Source organism: Aricia agestis, chromosome 12 (genome assembly GCF_905147365.1).
Source record: "Aricia agestis chromosome 12, ilAriAges1.1, whole genome shotgun sequence".
NCBI classification, from domain to species: Eukaryota; Metazoa; Arthropoda; class Insecta; order Lepidoptera; family Lycaenidae; genus Aricia; species Aricia agestis.
In genome coordinates this window covers 13,572,500-13,597,536 of record NC_056417.1, presented here as the reverse complement: position 1 = coordinate 13,597,536, position 25,037 = coordinate 13,572,500, and the positions used below count along the sequence as shown (strand labels likewise).

The window sequence follows — 25,037 nt, the reverse complement described above, 5'->3', positions numbered from 1 at the left end:
GCGCGTCGCTGAGGCCAGCAATTTCCAGGAATCCTTATTTCCGATTCCGAAATACTCGACGCGGTGTTACCGTCTACCGAGAACTCACGCCGGGCATTATTCTGGGGCGATGCCGCGTAAAATCCGAAACACGTACGATCTTTCGTTGTTTTTTTTTTAACATCACCTCTATATCGACGGCTTAAGAATCACTTTAAAAAACTTCAAGGTAAAATAATTGTGAACAGGCGATAGCTTTACGAATTGAGTCGCTGACCCGCGCTTACCATTTAGGGAGTATTCACGATTAATGCTAATCCTCCTTAAATCAGTTTTAGAGATTGCGACTGTAAAATGTAATAAAAAAAAAATTACCAGGAACTTGGAGAGGTCGTTAAAATTATTTTTTAAAAGTTAGGTATTGAGATTAAATTTTATGATGATAATTATTATGAGTAAAAAATAATAAATTAAGAATTTGCCTTTGCGTTGCCAGCTTGCATCGTTTACATCACTGCGCGAATGGTTCTAACCATAGACTTATTTATATACTGGTTCTAACTTTATGGTACTAACTAATGTATTTATTTTGACTTCCCTCTCCATACAAAGGGCCATTTATACAAGGATTAAGATTTAAATTCGGTACTGTACGAACGTCCTGTTTTAAATGTTTAATCAATATATAGAACAGCAGTCAGCATTAAAGTGAATATTATGTTTTATCAGAGCAAACAATTTCCTTTCATTCTATTAGGCATGATTAAATCTATATAAAAAAAGGTTTTTAGGCAAAAACATAAAAATAGATAAAACTAAATGTATCCTTAAAATCTCATTTATTAATACAAACATACATCATAACAATAACCAGACGAACATTATTAATAGTTAAATAGGCTAACTCCAGGATAAAATTGACATTTGTTGCTTTTCTAAAATTTATAACGAGCAGTGCGAAGTTAACGCACATTCACAAATATATGCGACAACTTCACACCGTTCGCTACAGTCAGGACTACCAAAATACGGTGATCACTAGAATCTAGTTCAAGCAGTAAATTTTTGTGTGACATTTAGAGATGATTTAACATTGTAATGAGAGACACTTAGACGGATTAGTTTACGCTTATCTATTATAATTACATTTATATTGTATAAGTAGTGTATAGACTTAATAGGACCCTATAAAACATTTCATTTGCAAAATGTTGTCCCTTAGGTGCCCCTTCTGCTGACAAATATATTTACGCAGCGTATAACTATTCAAAGTTTTCTGTCCTTATATAAAAGGCTTTCGACAGGCGCGATCCGAAGGGGAGGGTCACAGGCCCAAAACGTAAGGTAAAATTGAAAATAAAATAAAACCCAGAACCGTCCGAGGGCGCAGATAAAAAAAAATAGTGTAGTGACTACTGAGTGACCCCCCCCCCCCCCCCCCCAAAATTTCAAGCTGCGACCGCGCCTGTTTCGACAAGGCTTTAAATGAACGCGCTGTGCTGGTCAAGGATAACTGTCAAAAATGGCGTTTTGTATGATGGCAACGTAAGTTCCTTTTTTCGCCACGTTCATTTCAAGCCTTGCCGAGCTCTAATTAGTAATTATACACCGTGTAAATATGTTTTTAGCAGAAGGTAAGTGTATAAAACAAGCTTTTTAGGTGTGGAAACTAAAAGTATTTGCAACATAACTATCTTAAAAATAGAATTGACTATCTTGTTGTACAATACAATGTTCATAGGCTATTGACAAAAATGCATGACGTAAAAAACCTACCAATACATTATATCGATCAGTCCAATACTTATTCTATAATAATTAATAAGGCAAGTATCTAAATACACTTACAAACGTTTATACAGCTTTAGACTACTATTTACAATAAAATAATAACGAATAATATCAACAAAGCGATTCTATATTATAAAATCTACGTACTATCAGATTATTTTCCGCAAATGGCATAAATTATTATAAACTTAACTTATTTTAAATTAATCCTGACCAGTTATAAAATATCTGAAATATGGACTTTTTTGTATAGCAACCCTGCGAAATAAAGGAGATGTAAAAATGTTTTTGTTGTAAAGTTTTTGGACAGAAGTTTATCTATTCTATAGAGTTGTTGATTGTTCTACTTTTTGACGTAAGCCAATCAAAAGCGCTATCGGATACATAAAGCTTACGTCAAAAATAATTCAGAATACGACAATGAATAAGGAAACATAACTCTATATAAGTCAATGGAACACGACCATATTTTTTTGTTGCATGAGAGATTTTTTATATTTCTGGTCAGGCCATATTATAATGTAGAATAGAATGGCATTACTTTACCGTTGCTGTTTGTCCTTGGGTTTAAAAAAACAAACTCTCACTTCAAAAACTTAATTACCTCATGTTTTTTAAACGAGAACTAAGCTCATAGCGTCGCGTCAACATTATTAAACGATGTTAGGGTTGCCATGTAATACAAAATTGATAAGTACTTACTTAAGTGTAAAAACTAAAGCCCATAAAATATTTACACAACGAATAAGTACATACAAGGTCTGATTGTGTTTGTCTGGAATATTGGAATCGGGTGAATCACAAAAACAGCAAGACCTTGAATACACCGCGTAAATATAATATGTATAAGAGGGAATAAAATCAAACTTTTTGCTAAGTTCAATTTAATTGATTTTAAAAGTCATTATTTACAGTATTCTTTACTTACAGGCATGCAGTATCAGCACTTTTTGTAAAATAGTAAAAATCATGTAGTGGCAACCCTGATCGTAATACTTACATTATTAAATTTATAAAAATAACCAACTGATATTATTAGCATCTTGCCACACTAAATTAATTTGCCTTTTAACAATGGGCAAGAAATGGCTTCAGTGTTGGTGAATTGAGGTTGGAGTTCATAATTATTTATTTCTGAAATCGATACGTCAGAATCAGAACGTTTTTGTCTACGAATAATATAAAATAAGGAAACCGTACTTCAATCGTTTTAAATTTGGTTCTCAAGGTTCTATTCGCACACTAAAATAATATGGCAATAGCTCCGAAACACTACATTCAAATTGACAAAATAAAGCAGTTGCCTATGATTGTCACTTTTATAAAATTTACACAAAATTCTTGCATGTATTCGGATCACATTTTGTAGAATCGGAACAAATTTTTTGACACAGTTACTCTTTCTTAGTTTTAACTATCCGTAGGTTTTTGTTTAACATTATATTGTTTTTAAGCTTCGACATAAAATCCGAAGTCTACTTTTAGAAAGTCAAAATATGTTCATCTTTTTTAAGTCCATTTACATGTACATAATATTAAAATACATGATTTACAACTTGTTTTAAAATAAAATGTTTATCTGATTTATGATTAATATTTTCGACAATTTTTTATTGAGCAACTGTACATTTTTCGAATCCGATTTTAAAAATCACTTAAGCTTTTTGCAAACATTTCGATTTAATATAAATTACAATGTCGACAAAAATGGTACAGTTATTTTGTTTTCATGAAACGTCCCATCCCATCATTTGAATTTAACAAATATATTGCAAGATTATTAAAATCGCAATATACAGGAAAAGAGATTTCTCTGTCAACGGAGTTAAAATAAAAAAATAAAAGCAGTGCAGCCAAATCTATCTCTTTCTCTCTTGCACGCGATAGATATATCTATCTCTTCTCTCTGTACCAAATCTTCCATCTTTATGCCGAGGATAGTAATCGGATAATAGTTAATCCACGTACGAAACAGCTACGTAGCGAGAACTAACTGTCCCACACATCAGACCCGCTGCCAGCAATCGGCATACAAATGGGACAAAACGACAGAACGGCTCGCCACAGATTAGTAAAATGTCTTTAATGCGTATCACGGACGCCCCTACTACGTGTCTCCTTCACAAATTGACGTAAATTAGAAAACTCTAAGCGACTTTACATCGAGTTACGGTTCACACGACGTCACGAGGCGTTGCGATGCATTTTTATTTAGGCCATTCGAATTTGTTTATTTGATCCATTGAACAGGCAGCCTGACACCGCAAGCGGGTTATGATTTATGTGTCAATTCAAAGTGCAGTTAATAAAGATCATATTTCTATGGCTCATTGAAAATGCGTCACATCGCTGCGTCCCGTTTCAATGTGAACTGACCTTAGAAACCGACCAAGCCAAGTCTTTGTCATTCCGACAAGAAAAGAGACGCTTTAATTAAAAAAAAACGAATCTCGAAAGTCGAAATTATCATTCCTACCAGCAAAGGTTTCATTACAAATTACAATAAGCAATAAGTTTTTTAAATTTTTCAATTTTTATAGACTTTGTGTCGCATTTGATTGTTCAGAATTTTAGATGTAGAGCAATACGAATATTTGTTTGTTCTTTTTAGAGCCATAAAATTTTCCATAAAATAACTATATACTTACTTTTCAAAAATATTTAATATTTATTTTTAAACTTGATTTAATGATTAAATTAATAATTTTAACAATTAACAAACCCTTCAATCATCACACCATCGATCTTATGCGACATCTAAAAAAAACATCAGCAAGAAGGTTATCTGTGGACAGATTAAGGAGGTTTTTTTTTGTTCAATTCTGGAAATGCTAATCGGCCGAACCAGTTGATAGTTCGCGGGCGACGCGACGTGTTTGCGCGCCGCCTTCCGAGAAACGAAAGCAACTCGCTAGTGAGAAACGCGATTATCGTAATAACCTCCCGGAACCTTTGTTGATAGAAAACACTAAAAACCGCCATTTTTACTCATGGCAACCTTTTTGAACATCGGCGTAAATAATTGGATGATAATTAATAATTATTTTCAATTGTATAATTATTAATTAACAATTAGTTTAAAAGCTCCTTGGTTGTTGGTTTTTCTGATCTTTCATATTATAAAAATCAAAGCTTGGGTAATGCGAAATCAAATCGCTTTCCTGAAATTATGATATTAAAGTAGAAGCTTTAAAATTGTCAGTACTCCTCCGTGAAAAGTATACACGTTGACATTTTGAAGAGACATTCCGTTTGTAGTAGAGAACTAGAGAATCCAGATGCTGTAGAGCAATTTCCTACCCTCTTTTATTTCCCTTCCCTTTAGATCTCCATATCCAGATTGTCAACCCTTTTCTTGCATAATATTGTAGCAATTATTCTACAATTCTTGTTCGTATACAGTCATCTCTTCTCAAAAGTGAATGCATATACAGATGAAAATTTATAAACCTAATTACAACTAGGGACCATCCATAAAATACGTCACACTGATGGTCACATTAATTATGAGAGAACCTGTGTGACGTCACAATTTATTAAATTTAAAATGTCCTCAGTTCTCACCCCACCTTCAGATGTAACATAACTACTTTATGGATAACCCCCTATTAAGACTTGGAAATAAACCGCGTCCACAGCTCTCATTCCCAGTCGTCCTCGCTGGAGGTCTGCGGGGAGGACTCCGGCTCGGGGATGACGGCGGCCAGGGTGTGTAGGAGGGAGCCAGTGGGCCGGTCAGCAGCCCGCTCGGCGCCCGATATCCCGCGCCTGCGCATTGACAGCCGCGCGTGGAGGTCCGCCATTAGGTCACCGCTGACTGCTTTACCCTGGTGACAAACGTGATGGTCATATTGGGTGCTAGTAGAAACGATAGAGTGGGAACTCTGGAGGTTGAAAATGCAATAGGCCGTATTGTGTCGGTGCGCGGAGATACTTCACGTCTCCGGTAACCGCTTTACCCTGGTAACAAACGTGTTGGTCATAATATTGGGTTCTAGTATAAACGATAGAGCGGAAACTCGGGTGGTTGAAATGCAATAAGCCATATTGTTTACAGGGTTAGTCGTGCGCGGAGGTACGCCAAGTCTCCGGTGACTGCTTTACCGTGGTGATAAACGTGTTGCTCATATTGGGTTCTAGTAGAAACGATAAAGTGGAAACTAGGGTGATTAAAAATTCGAAAAGCCAAATTGTATACAAGAATACGCCGACAATTACCCGCTCACTGCTACACTGTGGTCATAAATATTGGGTCTAAAAGAAGATAATTTATTATATGTAGAGATGGGACCTCAGTGACTGCTTTACCCAGTTGACAAACGTGATGGTCACATTGGGTACAGAGGAACTGCTATAACATTTGATATAATAGAGCTGAAACTTACTAATATTTTAAATGTGAAAGTGTGTGACTGCTGGTTTCTCCAAAAAAGTACGCGGCACTGATATCTCTCATTAACACGAAAACAAAAAATAATGTTATATTTACAATAATTATTATCATAAACAATTTCTCCCAAATATATTATTTCAACGACTTTGGCTTTTCCGAAAACAAGGACATAAGAACAATTTTTATATTCAATAACTTTTCCAATATTTTATTATTAATGTCATTTCAACAACTTTTGTTGTTCAACCGAAACTGAGACCCCTGATAGTAGAGTTCGAGGTTGGCGCTATTTGTGGCGGGGTTACACAAATATTATGTATTTCATTAACTTCTGGGAAGTGTTTGGCACGGGTGCGTGCGACGACGTATCTATCATTAAACTCGAAGGAAGGTCAGTGGCAGATAAATAATGATAACACTCGGTTGCACGAATAATTAAAAATAACAATTACATTCCACGAACGGAGCGTATCGGTATCGTACACTGGCGGTATCTAACAATTTATTGTTATTTCAATGATGAATTACAACAGATATGAATGAGATGATAGTGTTTAGAAATGATGACAATAATATTTCAAACGTTGTTAAGGGCAAAGATCATCTAAATATGTAACATGATAATTAATAGATACGACTCTATAACTCCTGCTACAGTTACAATACAAACTAATATCTAACAAGTGTATCATTATTTTTGAGATGAACAAATTTTCCAATAAATTCCGTCATCGTGACCCTGTATCGTGTTTTGTTTTTATTGCCGACTTGCTCGCACTAACGGGTAAAGGTATAAGGTCGTCTCGCTTCCACACCAGCCTTCGGTCGGTCAATTGAATAATTCAAGTAATAAACATTTGGGACCGAAACCCGCTCCTCCTTTTTAAACTGTAATGGCATTTCGTCGAACGCCGAACAAAAAATAACGAGGAGGCATTCAAGGTAGTGCAAAATGCGAATTCTTAAGATGGTCATGATCATTCCATGAATTGACTCGGCGTTTGCGCATGAGATCGATTTTTTTACAGATTAAGATATTAATACCTTAAATACTATTGTAATGAGCCCTTAGAGTATGTATTTTAGGAAGGCAAATATTATCATGGTCTGACTCCTAAGAGTTCAGACCTTAGAATAATTCTAAAATTATTCTAAGGTCTGAGTATTTCTAGTCTAGTTCTGAAGTCTATTTATCATTTATCACCACAACCTCAATCTAGGAGAGGCAAATGTTATCAGGATCTGAAAATTTCTAGTCTAGTTCTAAAGTCTATTTATCATTTATCACCACAACCTCAATTTGACAGGAAAGTCAAATGTTATCACTTTTCAGGATCTGTCTATTTCTAGTTTAGTTCTGAAGTCTATTTACCATTTATCACCATAACATTCGGCTGAAGCCGAAGCCGGCCGGCCGGCCGGCCGAGCCTTCTCTTTGAGAGACTATTGCAGATTTGTTTGTCAGGACATCAAGCTGATGGTGCATATAACCGAAGGTTGCCTAAAACCAAGACGGAAGCTTCGTTCAGACAACACGACAATATTGCACATGCTCTGGAAAATGCATGACGCCATACAAAATCACGTTCCAATATCAAAAAAAAAATGCTCGAACCTCATTTACTTTTGTCTACTGACAAAGAACTATAATAGTTCTGAATCGTAATTCGTAGCCCATTAGTTACGGTACATATATTTCGTGGCTGCCGATTCGCTCGTCATACAATACTGCCGGCTATTGTGTAACTGTTTTGTAGTTCGTTCAAAGCTCTTTTACCCTCGGACAATGATCCTTATTTCGTCGACATAGAGGTCATTTTAGAGGTAAAACTCTCACGATGAAACGAGGAAACGAGCTACAAAGTAAAGGGAACACCCAGGAGTGTTGTATAAAGACAATAAAAATATTTTACTACCAAATATCACAATTCACATAAGTACTTATGAGTACAAATGCAATCGAATTTTTAAAATCATCCATCTTACTTGAATATCCATATTACTAAAACTAATACGGAATCACAGACATAGGTTATGATCTATGTCTGTGTGTGTAACAGTGTACAGAATACACTTTTGGATTTATTATCCGAAAGTTTGCCTGTCTGTCTGTTACCTCTCTACGCCCAAACCGGTGAACCGATTTTGGTGAAAGGTAAGTTGATCCTGGAAGAATGTACGGTTCCCGCGCGACAAACGAATATTAGCGCAACGGAATTGCGGGCGTCAACTAGTTTTTTTAATAAAGACATAGTATTTTCGTTTGTACTCGATCAGACTCCACCCTTTTGTTCAAAAGCTCTAGACTCTAGAGTCTAGCCTCTACCCTTTGGTCCAGTACCTACCCCGAATCCCGATTTGGCAACATAATATCTAAGCTATATTTTTTATGTAAATGCAGAAATAAGCTACAGGTAATGACGCTTAAATTGTTGTAAATTTCATACTATTTATACTGAATCATATAATTCACGTTTCCTTGTATTTGGTTCTCAAGTATATTACCTCTCGAGACAGCTTATATAAACACCAAACCAAACAACAAAGCACATCTACATCAACTAAATGCGGTCCTTGCCAATTACCAGAATATGGCTTGAGATTTATGTCGGATAGCTATCCGCTATTCCTATATTTATGTTATGATGGGTTTTATTTAATTTAAATAATAACCACAAATCATATTCTTCTTTGGAAGTAAGTACAGAATTCCCAGAACCAATTTGCAACATCTACCGGAATATCTTTACGATAAGATTCATGATATTAAAAATCGCATCAATAAAAAGTGTATCAAATATGTATGTGGCGTGTTTGGCATTCATATTAATTGTGGGCTGGAGTGACTGGACTGTGGAGTTTGGATTCCGATATGGAATTTGAATGGAGATCATCATCAGAGAATGTCTGCATTATTCTTATGTATAATATTTTCTTTATGATATTACATAGTCACATCCAAGCTGCTAAATTTCAATGTTTATTGCATGCTACAATTATTTGAATTATTCCATGATTTACTTTTAGCTTATTTGAAAATGTTACCTGATGCATTAACAAATTACGTACATGATTTGTTAAAAAAACATGAATAATATAAAAGCTACTCTACATTGAATCACTTACTGCATTGTATCATTGCTATTGTTTACCTCATTTCATTTGTCGTGTTCAAATTATTTCATATTTATCCCAAAAGGTCTCGTAAACGACATTCCATAGTAAAGGTGTGCGTACCAGTATTTGCATCGTTTTCATCCTTTCCAACGAACGTCAGGCAAAAACAATGAGCGCACATGTGTCCGAGTGTATTCCAGGGAAGCACGACAAAGCCGCGTCGGGAGAAACGACGCGTTTAGCAGAACTTCCATTCTCTTGAACCGCGAACTGATCGATTAAATTATGAAAACGAAAAATGAAAATCAAAGCCCCTTAGAGCATTTTTAGTTGAGACAGAAAAGTTTGAATCTCATTTTTGAGATAGAGACGTCGAAAACTACGTTAGGAGCGTTGAGTATTTTTGAGATAGGAAAAATCAAAAATTAGCATTTTTTAAGATAAGAAAAACCACAGGTTTGTAATGCTACCAATACCGGTATTACATGCTTGCTCAACGCTCATTATCGCGTATGTGGGCACAACAATGCGAGTTTTTTTTTTTCAATTATTAAAAAACATCAGCATGAATCAAACATTTATAGGTCGTTTAAAACCTCTACGAATTCTGAAACTGTGTCAAAGTTTACTGCGTTTCCACTCTCAAGAATCTCGCCGCATTCAGTAATTGGACAAGGAGTCATTAATTAAAATGCAATTGCAGCGTCACAATGACGTAACCACATTCATTAGTCATAAACACCACTTTAGCCATTTCATAAATAGTCGAGGTGTCAATGAAGTTTCTAAAAATTCTTGTTATTGTCAATTTTATCAGAATGCATTTCGTAGGAATTTTGAAATTATTTCCGATAAGTTTTTATTTTCCTCTTCGAAGCCACGTTAATCAAAGTCAATTGTTCTATTTCTGGCTACTTCATTATTTTCATTTCTATGAAAAACCGACTACAGAGTTGCATTTGTAGCTCCAATGACCTAATTATGATTAAAATTATTACTATTTATGGTCCAGACTGCAGTCATTATTGATAAATCAATATCTTCAATAGTGACTGGTCAATCATTTGACACCTTTAATTGACTCTATTATTAAAAATCTTTTACAATGATCGTTTCAATATTGACCAAATGCCCAAAGAAAGACCAATCTTTTACAATGATCGTTTCAATATTGACCAAATGCCCAAAGAAAGACCAATGCCAGGACCGCTACTGGGTGATTACTCCAACAATTTGAATACAACGCAATTTAGGGTTGTTTGGGGAAAAAGTGATAAACGGTTCTAGGAAGCGGCGCAGGCGCACGAGGAACCGGTCTCGCATCCACGTGCCATGCCATTGTAGTTTCTATCTCAGCGCCGCCAGCGCCGGCCCATCTGATAGACAATGCCTGCCATTATTCCACCACATTTCAAATGATAACCGCACTGAGAGGCGTTGAAATATTTTTACCGGAAACTTCATGTGTACAGAATGTAACAAAACTAAGTGATGATCCTTTAGGGCAGTCTTTCCCAAGTGGACGATCACGCCCCCTTGTGGGCGCTGTAGGTCTAAAGGGGGGCGCTGTGGGACCCAGAAAAAAATGGAGGCGTTGTGTAGAGGCTTGGGAGGTGATTTATTTCATCTGTATACATTTTTAATTTTAAATTGAAACAATCGGGGTGCTAAAATATACTTTTTTCTCAAAGTGTAGACAGACAAAATAAGTTTGGGAAGCCCCTGGTTTAGGGCCCTAACGCCTAGAACAAATTTTTTAAACAGTTACACACCCTGAATATATTATGTTACTCTCTTGCGTACATCTAAAATTAAATCCGAAAATTAAGGATTCTCCAATAATTTAATTGACAATCAAAAGTATCCACTTGTCCATAACAACATTCAAATGAGACGATATGTATGCAACTTGCTGACGATATTAGTGTATTGTGTACATACGATACAACCGGTACTATATAGTATTACGTCATAGATAATACTTATCATAAATGAAACAGAGCCAATTCACATTAAGTACACTATATTTTATCCTGTGATCATCATGTTGGATGAATAAGATCGAGTTAAAGAAGTATAAAGAAGTTACACTTCTTTATCTCGAGCCATTGTTGTTGTAAATTTAGCGCATGGTCGAAATAAAAAGGAAATCATTTACCTCCTGGGTTTTTTGACTACCTACCCAAAATGTTTACAGTCGATGTAATAAAACAAAAATATAACGGACATAAAAATGATAACCAAAGAATTAAACTGATGAATCAATATTTCGAGATAAAATTTTATGTTAGTAATCCGGAATTAATCTGTACATGCAAAATGTAATATTTCAAACGTAATATTGTATTTAATTATTTGGGGTAGATTTTATTTTACTTATTGCAAAATATGAAATAGGGTGGTGAAAAATAAATGAATAATATTCATATTCCGAGAGCTTAACTTTATAACGGTTTCGCCATGGCTCTACAAGTGATGCAAACGCTACTGGAGAAGTGAAAGATGGTTACCATGGAGTGGACTGTGGAGCTGATGACAAGAGTAAACTCCGTAGACATTTCAAAACTGTCCATTCCAAAAGGAGGCTATTTTTAAAGGAGAAGAAGTAGACATTTGACATGTCGTACAGGAACCGGAGCCGCCGCTGCGGGAACAATGGGAAGCGCTGATACCATTATCATGGTTATCATATTCATTAGTCTAGCGATTCCTCGAACCTGAGTGGCCTAGCGTACTATTATCGGATTCCGTGAATCGTCTGCGTCTTATCGCAATTACGTACGACCGTTTTTTTTGTTTTTTTTTTTAGTCTGTAAATTATACGTTCGAATCGAATCTCGACTTTGAAGCGTCGCGTGTAATGGTTTCCACATGCTACATAAATCAGTTTATGATTTACCAGAAGTGGAAGATTAAGTCTTTACGATTAGACGAGCCGGCTTAGAGACGCTAGAGAACCAAGAGAATCTATAAAAACAAAAGCAATTATAATAGCTATAATTCGATTCACAGAATACCATTCATGTGGAAGTTCGAGGAACACGGGCCGAGGCGGAGTGACGTGTGGTACTAAAACATCCGTACTCTATTCACGATACGCGTTAATCGCGCGAGGAAAACATGCCGCTTAATATCATTTGACGCCACGCCGTCAACTAGACTTGATTTAGACAAAGCAGACTTGTAGTCCCCCTTAAAAAAATATTTACGCAGCATACTCAAGGTCGTTGTCTGTCGTGTTACTTTTCCAACCAAATTTCAATGTTGACATTGTCGACCAATTCCAATGTTCCATTAATTCGATGTGTAAATATTTTTATCGCTAATTTAAATTTTTAATTAATCTCTCTAGTTCCAAGCGCCTATTTTATAACTAGACATGGCGTAGGCGGTAGGGTGTTCACGACATTGAGATTGCACCAGTCGCATTTCACTCACGGAACGTTTACTGCCCACTGCAACCTGTCTAACGTCTAGCGTCTAGACACGAGATTGCAACTAACGATGTCTCGACTCAGATAAACTAATGGGAGTTGGCAGTTGAAAATTCCTCGTAACCCATCAAATATCTCCCAACCGTATAGATAACGTCTACGTCGTAACTCGTAACAGATGACCGTATCTTCGGAACCGCTTACGTCATCGATTAAATGTTTAGATTTCGCGCTCGTCCAATTTGCGCAATTCTAACTCAACAAGATCGTACGCAAACTTTTCGTCTTGCATCTCTAGCAAATCTTGAATAGAATTTGACTTCCCCAATAATACTTAGTTGAACTCTACCAACCTACCTTCCAAATAATTTGACTTGATCAAAGAACACACTAACCAGCCCATTACAGCCCATCATGAGCGAACACCTAACACATACCGCAAATTTGTAATACAAACACATCTTCATGCGACCTTTTATTACAAATAAAACATTATTATTTGTATAAATAATAATGAATATTAATACAACAAAACAAACACGAAGTAACAAATATGTACGCGAAATATTCCATTTTAACAAACAAAAACTGTCTAACTATTGAATAAATAACTGTTGCGACTACCAGTTAAAAGCTGCAAAACAAAAAAAAAAAAATATATCAGCAAACCAAATGAGAAGTAACGGGAATATTATGTTACATTTCTGAAAATCGAGCGTCTATTTTTATGGCTATTAAAAATATGTACTTAAAAATGAATTACAAATGAATTCATACGATTATTCAATGCAAATTCTGTTCACCCATTAACATACATATTACTGTGTTAAACCTCTGTAAAAACTACAAGCATTCGACTGGTTCTGGCAAAATGCGACGGAGAACGAATATAATATTATGGAAGTAATTAAACTACAACAAGGTCAGTCCCAACGTACCGAGTATCAAGCCTTAGAATAATAAAGCTAATTACAAACATAATGAGAATGTTTCCTATATTATGTATAACAGGTAAGCAAAGTAAAATACAAATTAAATTAGTTTCTAAGCATAAGACCTTACACTCTGCGCGTGTATTGATTATGCAGTTACATACATTTTATGTTATCGAATTTATGTAAACGAGCAATTCTTGTATATTATATGTAATTGGAATCTCGGAATCGGCTCCAATGATTTTCATGAAAAACCGATCTAGCTAGGGATAATTTTTAGAAAATGTCATTTTATTCGTGTTCTATCGAATACCTAGCAAAGCTCGGTGAAATAGCTATTATTATTATCGAGGCATAATAAATTTTAATATTTCATGGCAAAATAAAATTACCGAGATTCGTGGTTTGGATTATAATCTTGTCCGCAACTTCTCGCAGATAATACGTCAATAATTACGCGGAAAGTTTTTTCCCTCATGAAAATTATCCAACGTCCTTTCCTCAAATTTTTGTTCAAAGACTTAAACTCGGAATAACAAACATACACACTTTGGCATTAATAATAAGAAATGGATCAATTAAAGAAAAAATTAAACCACATCCCAGAAACAAAGGTCCACGATTCACGAACTCTCTCTTACCTTAGCAGCTGGTGTTGATTCCGCTGCGGGTTTGAGTTTAGCCCGGCCGACGCCACCTGCCTGACGTATAGCTGCCATGAGGCTGGCGTGGGCATCTCCAGTGCTGGGGGGAGGAGACGATTTCTGCTGCTTGGCCTCCCTGTTGAAGACGAAATAAAGTATCTTAAAAATTTGAACTATCTGGCATTATCCAAACCAAAGTTACGAGAGTTCAAAAATACGACGAAACGTTTCCAGAAAAGGTACTGTCCTTGCGCTTCGATTAGCTCGTCTTGGCGGGGGCACTACCGTGCACACAGATAAACACTAGCAGATGGTCATTGCCGTATTTTGAGGTTGCAGTCAGGGCTCGGAAACCGGTTGCAGAACAAAACCGGTTTCGGTTATTGACCCTAAACCGAAATCGATTTCGGTTAAAGGTTGCACTTTACCGGTAAACGCAGAATACCGGTTTTTCTTTAATTTCGGTTTTGGTATTGAAAATTAACCGGTAATTTGCCGCGCGCGACGTTGCCACCCCGTGCGCAAGCGAAAAGTAAGATTTTGCATCAAGGTATACCATGGTTGAGAAGGTGCTGACGGAACTGATTCCTTATAGATACAAGTTTGGGGGTTTCAGCGTTGTTTTAAGAACGGAAAGTATATGTTATTGTGCAAATTATATTAATCAGAATTCAGTAATAGTAATGGACATTGTAATTACTATGTAGTATGTATGTGTGCTATAGGATGAATATTATGATTTATGCCTGTTATCGGCAACCATCTCGTTTCAGACAATTTTGATTTTTACAAAATGAAATGATGAAAATGATGAATTTTTGATTTTTACAGATTTAAATAGGTAATTCGTTTTCTATTAGGTATTTAACAACTATCAGTTAAAAAATGTAGTGTTTATTTTTTATTTTACTCGATTTAAAAGGTGTATTTGTTTTATAGTCAAGTCAGCGGCAGGAAACAGGCGGTCCGCGAAATATTGTAAATATTTATTTAAAAATTTTAAAAACTTATGGTGCATTCCGAACACTTTAAAGAATTTTCTCCCGTTGGAAATTTAACTTAAAGTTAATTTTTCAACAAATTAGACAAATGCTAACTAACGAAATTTTTTTGAACTTCCGTCCTCTTAATTGTACATTAAAAAAATGTTTAAATAATTTTCGTAAAAATTTTTCACTTCGTGGAGCCCTTAAACATCCTACTTCCTACTAATATTATAAAGGCGAAAGTTTGTTTGGATGTATGGATGTTTGTTACTCTTTCACGCAAAAACTACTGAACAGATTTTAATTGAACTTTACAATAATATAGCTTATACATCAGAATAACACATAGGCTACAATTTTAACCGACTTTCAAAATGGGGGAGGTGTTATGTTCGTTTTCTTATGTTCAACGATTACTCCGCCGTTTGTTAACCGATTTTCAAATTTTTTCTTTTGGTATATAGGGTATCATTCCAATTTGGTATTATATTCACAAAAGTGGTGATCTGATGAAGGATCCATAAGTAATCGAGGGAAGTCCTCAAAATGTATAGGGAAACATGAGGTGACTTCGGTTTCGTGAGAAGAATTCTAAGCATATGCTACGAACAAGTAAGATTTTGCACCGAGGTATACCTGGTATACCGTGGTTCGGAAGGTGCTGAGAGAACTCCTGATTCTTTATAGATACAAGTTTGGGAATTTTGGCGTTGTTTTAAGAACGGAAAGCATATGCTACTATGCAAATTACATTCATCATCATCATCGCTACCATATTATACCATGCATCGTCCTATGGTTATGACTTATGAGCCTATAAAGACCCTGTTATAGGTACTTTTCATAGTCTTTTAAATCGAGTCTCGAATTTGTAAAGCGATAATTAAAAAAATCTATACCTACCTAATATTATAAACCTGAAGAGTATGTTTGCTTGAACGCGTTAATCTCAGGAACTACAGGTCCGATATAAAAACTTATTTCAGTGTTAGATAGCTCATTTATCGAGTAAGAGTTAAGACTATAGGCTATAATATATCATCACGCTAAGACTAATACGACCGAAGAAACTCAGGAAAATGTGTGAAAAACGGGGGAAATATTAGAAATTACGAACTACTGGAGCAATTTTTATGGCAATATTTGGCACAAATATAAAGTAGACCAAGTGAAGGGAGTAGGGACATAAGCTATTTTTTATGGGAAAATGTACGCTTTCCGTAAAATTCGTAATTTACGCGGGCGAAGCCGCGCGGGACATCTAGTAAGGCTATATATTATAACGCTAACCTAATACGACCGAAGAAACTCAGGAAAATGTGGGAAAAACAGGGGAAATATTAGAAAGGGTTTATCTCACGAACTACTGGAGCAATTTTTATGGCAATATTTACGTGAAGGCTATTTTTTATGGGAAAATGTACGGTTCGTTACGTCCTGTAAAATTCCTAATTATCGCGGGCGAAGCCGCGCGGGACATCTAGTATATTATACAAACATATTTAACAAGATCACGCCATAAAAGTAAAAAAAAAAATACTAATTAATATAATATTACACCATAAGTTTTTTAATTTAATACCTTAAAAAATAATCAGTGTGACGTGCTCGGTTTTGAAGCCGCGCGCGCTACCTAAAAATGCCGCGCGGAGGCCTATTACGGCCGTTAAATTACGGCGTATGGCGGGCACACGGCGCGGGCGTACGCTTTTCGCAGTAAATTAGTAACTAATCCAATGGTAATCTACTCGACACAACTGTACACACTCGAGATAAAAATTATACTAGCAGCGCTAAATGAGGTGGGCGCACGCGACGGGTGCCCGCTCGCGGATTCGTGGCCCGCGGCGGTCTTTCGACGCGTGCGACGCCCGTATCCGCCCGTGTTTTAGCGTTGGCCCTCAGGGCCGGGACACAAAAACACGATACGACGTCATATCGTGTTTTTGTGTCCCGGCCCTTAGATCTCTGTATGTCAAATCTAACATTTCTTTTTAAATTAAAATAAAAAAAATAAGACATTCTAAAATTAAAAAAAGATGGGTGAAAATAATTGCGAAATTATCTTATCAACTCCCAAGCGGCCCAAGCGGGCCGCGATAAGTGATAAAAATAGATTTCCAAGAAGCGCGATCGAAGAATTAACCGGTTAATTTGGGTTTTCAAAATCTTTTGTGTGTTAGTAACCGGTAACCTTTACCATTTGGGTTGCGTAAAAACCGTTCGCTTGTTTAACCGGTAAATAAAAGAACGATATATTTACCGGTTTTTAACCGAAATAAACCGGTATTTTCAAACCGGTTCCGAGCCCTGGTTGCAGTACATTTTAAAAAGTTGATAAGTCATGATTTTGATGTTAAAACTTTTTAAATTTAAAAATTTTAAAGCACAATTGTGCTTTAAGAAGTTGAAACGTTGGAACGTCGTCCATAAAAGGTGGTTGAAGTTCACAAGACGAATCCAGGAGTTTCGAGAAATGCAATTAAGCGCCAGACTCGCAGCACTATCTAAAGCGATTAAATACCAGTTTATCGAAGCACGCGACACCGCAGCTGATAAATAGCCTTCCTAATGCGATGTTCCGAGAATCATATTCGCAAAACACAGGTACCAGCCCGTCCGTATGTGGCAATCAATAATTCAACATACAAAGTGAAGGACGCTCGTGACGAGTGGGCAGGGGGCACCGTATGCAGATCGCGCGACCAAGATGATTAGCTAATGAGTCACGCGAACCTTATTATTGTGAGTGGAGCCTTCGAAAATTTAACAACTACATCAGGATTGGCATATCCATAGATTATAGAAGAAATGCGAGAAATAGACATACAGATTTTTAGAAATAAAACTACAAAGTTTAGGAACCGGCGCTAGTTCCTGGAGCGGTGGTAGGACAGAAAGTGACAATTCTGAAAAATATTATGATTTTAATTTATTCAAAAACAAAGAATATTTTTTTTGTTGCCGAAGTGCTAGGTATGTTGGAACTTGGAAGGATTCCCTATCAATTGCCTCATTTTACTCGATCTCCAATTCGATCGTAGATTCGAGGAAAAGAAAAAATTTGTACTCTTTGGAAAGCTCTTGTCACTCTTGAGAATTCACATACTGAATTATTAAATAACAGCACACAAAACTAGGTTAAAACGTAGTAGGTGACAACTGGCGACTGTTTAATACTGGTTTAATAGCAAACACAAATAAACCTGACCTTTGCAGGTCGATCGATATCGCCTAAGCACTGCACCACGCTATTGAACGAGGTGAGAAAATTGAGAAATCCAGTTTACAAAGCCAAAATTACCAGCATTGAATCGTTGATAATATGTGAAACATCAGTTTCTAGGGTTCCGTACTCAAAGGTTAAAAACGGGACCCTATTACTAAGACTTCGTTGTCTGTCCGTCAGTCTGTCTGTCGCCAGGCTGTATCTCAAGAACCGCTACCTATAGCTAGACTTCTGAAATTTTCACAGATTGTGTATATCTGTTGCCGCTTTAACAACAAATACTAAAAACAAAACAATATTAATATTTAAGGGGGGCTCCCATAGAACAAACGTGATTTTTTTTGCCTTTTTTTGCTCGTAATTAACTCAGCATTTTATTGAAATTCGAACAACTAATAAACCGTGGTCGTGTTAGGTTAACTCAGGCAACAATACTATGAAAATTGACACAGATTTTTGTAGTAACGTTGATGATTTTCAAAAAACAGGGTTTCATTGTGCAAAAAACTTGAAATACGTTACAATATCAAAACAGGCAAGGCAAAAGGTTTTATTTGTGCACATTCTATATTTGTAAATATATTACCATTATTTTTACATACAAAAATGAGAAATTTTAGACCATTTTTATGTAAATAAAAGTATTTTTCCCACTTTTGTCCTATGAGCCATTGACAAGTCTACTTTAGTCGAGTTTTTTTATAAATTTTAAATCAAATTTCAAGTACAATACACAAACAAAACATAATAATAATAATAAATTTTAAAGAAAAAATAAAACTTGCAAGAAAAACCCACTTTCTTTAGAAATTTTATTCAAGCGGTCAATTGACCGCTGCGGTCTTTCTAGGTAGGTTGTTATTTAAAACTTATAATTATTGACCAATCATTTCAACACGTTATCACAATTTAAACAACCGAAAATTATTAAATGTCACAAGAGGAAATCGAATTTCATGCAACGGTAACAAAAATATCGCAAATTAAAAACGAAAATGCGGTCATTTGACCGCTCCGGTCTTTCTAGTGTTAAGTATATGTGTACTTTAATAATTAATAACAATTTTGAGCAGAGGGCGCTACGAGCACATAATATATAAAGTAAATAATCCGATCAAAATCCGACATGTTGCATACAGCATACGTCATAATAAAAAAATTACAGAAACGTTATCAAACGTCGAACAAAACTATTTACCGACTATGCTGGTGCTGCCTCTACAATATATCCTATTGGAGCCCTATCTTTCAAAAGATAGTACGCGTCACTAGTAGTTAGGGATTCGCCGGGAATCTCTAACTACTGTCACTCAATCACATTTGAGATCTGATTTTCATAAGAACTGAGCCAACCACAATCTCGCAAGTCGCATTTAATCTCTACTTTCCACATGAATAAATAAGCTCCGTTAGTCGAGTTAAGGGCTTAGCTCGCGACAACTCGTACTATTTATGTGAAACGGATGAATTTATTAGTCAGCGAGTAGAGCTTACAGAATACTAGAATCGGATGCCTTCTGCGAATACTACCTTTCTAGATTCCGATCTTGTGAATTTACTATGTTCACGTTCGCCGCATTTACCATTCCTGTCGGAACGTTCGTTACGATGACATGATTTACTTTTAAGGCTTATCATCATTATCATCATCATCACCATCATTAATCTCATCATCATCATCCTGTTATCGTCTACTGCTGATCATTGGTCCGCGAATTAACACGATGCATATTTTTACGTTATATCATAGAGTCAAGTCATCGTCATTTTTATTCAAAGCTACGCCACAACATTATCTGTTTAGCGTAGCACTTTTCCTATACAATAGACACGATGTAATTACTAATACTTAATAGATCTAATACAACGATTAAATTTCTCAATTGTTCGTTGTCACGTACGACGATTATAATTCATAGAACATACTATGTAACATTGTAGATAAAGTATAGACTTCCTGTAGTAAGTCCTAATCGAACCTATAATTTGATGCTTCTCTTTTGCGCTATCAATCAATCAATACAATGTATGTACCTATTGTAACATTATGATAAGTTTTAAAACTCAAAGTAAAGAGGGTATTTTTGATGAGTATTTTTCTCCGTCAAGCATGAGAAATTTACGTCTTGCGTATGCGCATATTAAAAATGATATAAATGCAATTATTTATGCTACCTTTCATGTGAGTCATTATGATTCCTTTGACTTTGTAGGATAAATAAAACAGCTCGAACAAAAAATAATTACCAAGGAATCGTTCTGAATTCATATTAGTTGCTCGGAAGGTGAATGTGAAGTATACATAAATAATGTTTCAGTCTAATTCTCGTCTGATATAAATCATGCTGGCAGCGAGCCAGGTTCACGTACTAATCCTTGCCAAAGATAAGGCGCCGGGTTGACAAATGAATTCGCAGTACTGAATTTAGATGAACTTCCATTACCTGACTTACGCAATACTAACTAGTGACCGTAGCTCATAACTCATAACTCCAAACATACGACAACGGCAAAAACGATTAAGCTTTCCTAATGCAGTAACTAGTTAGTAATTTCATAACACATTTACTACACTTTCCAGATCGACGTGTGAAAACTTGAGGTCTTTGCGCTATAGGAATTAGGATCCATTCCATTTCCAAGAAGCGATAAATCAGGATCGAAGATCTAGAAAGACATTGACAGTGAAATCTAAAATAGAAAACTTTTCACCAGCAACTCTCTAGCGATTTTCTGAGAACGGCGGTGCACTGCCGTCCGAAACAAAAATAGAACTTCGTGAGAAAAATGCGGGAAGTGAGATACGAGTATTTCCTTCCTCGTTGATTATATTTATAATGAGTTCCAATAAGATGAGCTTTCGTTCCCCGTAGCCTAATAGACAGATAGGTTGGTTTAATATCTCTATGGATAGGTCGCACAAGAGAAAAATGTAGGTTCAGTCTTAGATATCTGCGTAAACCAATATTCCTCAAAAATAATTTATAGAAGCCCCCAAGGAAACTTATGTCCATCACTGGCAAGTGACTTCATGAATCTATAAGATTCGTGAAGTCCAATCACAGTGTCCTTGCCTGAAAGAGCACAAGCACTCTCGAGAGAGGGAGGGCTGATGATGACTTAGTAAGCCATCCATCAAACTAGTGGCCGGATGGCAACATTACGCGGCCAAGTGGGGTACAATATAACTTCGGGTAACTGACCAATTTCCTACTTGACTGTTAATTAAAATTTATCGACTGAATCCTACACTTTCTTTGTTATGCTAACCGAAAAATCCTTTCCTATGCGTCTTATTTTTTTGGATATCATTGTTTCTCTTTTAATCTTATATCTTTAAACGAGCAACAATTCTTATATATATATAATTGGAATCTCGGAATCGGCTCCAACGATTTTCATGAAATTTAGTATATAGGGGGTTTCGGGGGCGATAAATCGATCTAGCTAGGAATCATTTTTAGAAAATGTCATTTTATTCGTGTTTTATCGAATACCGAGCAAAGCTCGGTCAAACAGCTAGTTTTGGTTAAGGCGTAGCAAGTCCTAATACTAATTTAATATCTAGTTTCGTCAGCGAAGTGAAAAACAAAACTGCTTGGGAATTTTACGTATTAGGCAAGGCAAGCGTAATTAGTTTTGTCAAAATCAATACATTTCTTGATTGCTTATTTACTCTGGAAATCAACAAAATATATTTATAGCTGTTAAGGTAACCTGATTCTCAAACGCTACTCTACTAAGGCCTCAACGGCGAGGAATAAACACACACACGTACTTAGTTGTTATCTAAACAGTTTGATATAAACAGAGCTCCGTCACAAACATTTTCCTCGTTAGTTGAATTAATAGTAGCTGTATTATGTAAACAGTAAATTATAATTAGTGGCGCATTAGCGTTAATGCTGATGTTTTGCTGATGATATAATAATTAACAGTGGACTCGGTATTATGAAAATACTGCAGTAAATTCCAGGATTTGACTAAATAAGCCACCACAAAGTATAGCAGTTGAGGAATTATAGAGGTGTTATAAAACCTATATTGAGCCACTTATTTGCATTCTATCCCTAATGAACTTGTATTGGTTTCTAGAAAAGAAATCGTTTTCGAATTTCGACAAAGATCGCTAATTTATTCCGCTTTCAACCCAGTGACTTAAGCCACGCAGCCCTCTAACATAACATGAAACATCGTTATAAGAGCGAGAGGATAAAATCTAGATTCTAGAGATTTGAATACATTAGCTAAACAGACGATGTTAAAATTTAACGAAAATTTTTAAAACTTTGCATAATTAGGAGAGATTAGAAGTTTCAACTTTATACATTTTACTAAGAAACGTTTTAATAAAAGCAACTTCAGTTACACAAGAACCTAACTAAACTCCGCAATGTAAGCAGTTTTAATGAAATGGGTAAACTATTCAGAAACTTGCTCGGTTCGGAGCTGTAGGAGCAGTCGTCTTCAGTTGTCGGGGCTAGGGTTGACAACGACCAGGTAGAGCACACAAACAAGCTTTTGATAACGCATACCATTGTATTGACATCGTTGTATGGACTCATTTAAAAATCTTAAAATATTAAACTAATCAATGGATGGAGCGTTTTATATCAAAGTTGCCTAGTGCAAAGGTTCTAAGCCTTTTTGGCATTTTTAGGTAAAAGTATCATGGCAAACTTTTTTCAAAGTGTCAATTCAAGTTTACTACACTACAGAGGAAATTTCTTAGAAAGCGGTAGTCTCGCTGCGGCCTGCGACACGTCGCTTGCTACAGTTTCATCATTAATGTCGTCCGCGTCCAACTACCTTTAGCAAGTCTAGTTGGTAGCAAGCTTCAGCAAACGACCTGTTAGTAGTCACCACGATACATCTAGTTTCTAATTTCTATGAGAACTTCATGCCGCTAACAACTGGCCACTGCCTACTTATAGTGTCGCTGCGATACTTCGTCTGCTGCTACTGCAACGTGCAGTCGTGTGCCAAGCGGTACCTTAAAATTCTTCGTTTTTGACAACCCTATTCGAAGCTATTACGTCCAATAAAATTATCGCTAAAGCAATCTCCTTTCGATGTAACGTATAAAACCAGTTATTAGTCTTCTTAGAAACAATATTGATTTTACAACAGTCTTTTACACAACAATCCGGTCCCACATATTAATTGCAATTTTTAGAAACTATTTAATCTGACAGGCATTTAACAGTTTTCATTGAAACTTTAATTAAATAATCCAAAATGTATGGCAATTTGCAAAACGTACACGCTGAAATTAACGTAGCATCTGCTTCCATAGAGTTTCCCTAGAATTAGGTGCCTATTAAACTTCCGTGTATTTTGCGATGCTTTACCAAACTCATCTAGGTACCTATATCTCATTTGTTATTTTGTTTACTTCCTAATTAAGTTTAAACGTAGCTTCATCGACTATCCAATAATCTGTGTATTAAAGTTTTAACTCATGAACAATGATATTCTACTTATACAGATCTGGTACGTTCATACTAATATATCATTGCTCATGAAGCTAAGGTGTCATACCAATAGACAACTGAATATTTCAGCAGCTACAGAAAACATTTCCACGTTGGAAGGAAGTGATCTTTAATTATTCCCGAGTTCGTCGTACAATTTATTTCGTCGGCTTGCGTTATTTATAAATAAAACATTGTTACTTAACACAACCGTAGCGGGTTCTAAGAAGGTACATTATACAGTTTCGGATTCTACGTAAAATTAATTAAGTCAAATATTAACATATATTTCAACTTTCCGAGTGTAATTAAGATTATCTACATTATAAATAATTAATACGCCGTAAACAGTTTAAAGAATATCGCGATAAGAGATAGCTTTAACAAAGTTACATACATTTTATAGGCCTTTGTGAAACTTTGGAATTTTAGATTTATAAGAAAATTTTGGACGTGTTGAAAAAACATGCAGTTTAATTCCGATGAACGGCCAAATCGATTTTGTGTTGTCATTTGACCCGAAACTTGCAGAAAAGGCTATTTGTGCTGGTACATAAATTCAATTAAGAAGATACTAAAATCTTTATGGTAATATTTCATTGATTCAAAAATAACAAAAAGGCTGGTTACAGATTAGAATTCTGCTTTTTTGAATCAAACAGCTAATTATGTGCTCCTTTCATAGAAATTCTATTATAAATTTGTCAAAAATCCCCAAAATGGCACAATGTAGGTGTATGAACATGAGATTTCCGAGTAACTTTCATATTAATTTGCACTTCGCCGATAAGGCCGTATTTATTTTCCCGTATCTCGTTAAGATGCTTATCTCGATTTAAGTGCTATTCTTGGAAGCGGGATTCTGTAATGTTAATGAAAATAAATGTTTAGCAATATCTTGATAACATGAAAGCGCTTCGCAAGCACTTACGGGCAACTGTCATCTCAGATTAACTGATGGAGGATCAAGAAAGTTAAGAGTAATATTTTAGAACAAAGTATTATAAGCATTTTTTCAAGATATACAGTGTGTTAACTGGGAACTCAAAAAAAAT

At 35.8% G+C, this 25,037-nt stretch overlaps 1 protein-coding gene across 2 annotated transcripts in view; it reads right to left on the bottom strand.

Annotated features, from left to right (window-relative positions):
- Positions 1-3,131: 3,131 nt before the first annotated feature.
- Positions 3,132-25,037, bottom strand: part of LOC121732830 (WASH complex subunit 1) — a 38,741-nt gene continuing 16,835 nt past the window's right edge. For both annotated transcript variants that reach the window (XM_042122827.1, XM_042122826.1), the window contains exons 5-6: positions 14,291-14,429; positions 3,132-5,597 (exon numbers count right to left, since the gene is read on the bottom strand). In XM_042122827.1, coding sequence (XP_041978761.1) covers positions 5,412-5,597; positions 14,291-14,429 — 325 coding nt within the window. In that variant the 3' untranslated portion in view covers positions 3,132-5,411. The remainder of the gene's footprint in view (positions 5,598-14,290; positions 14,430-25,037) is intronic.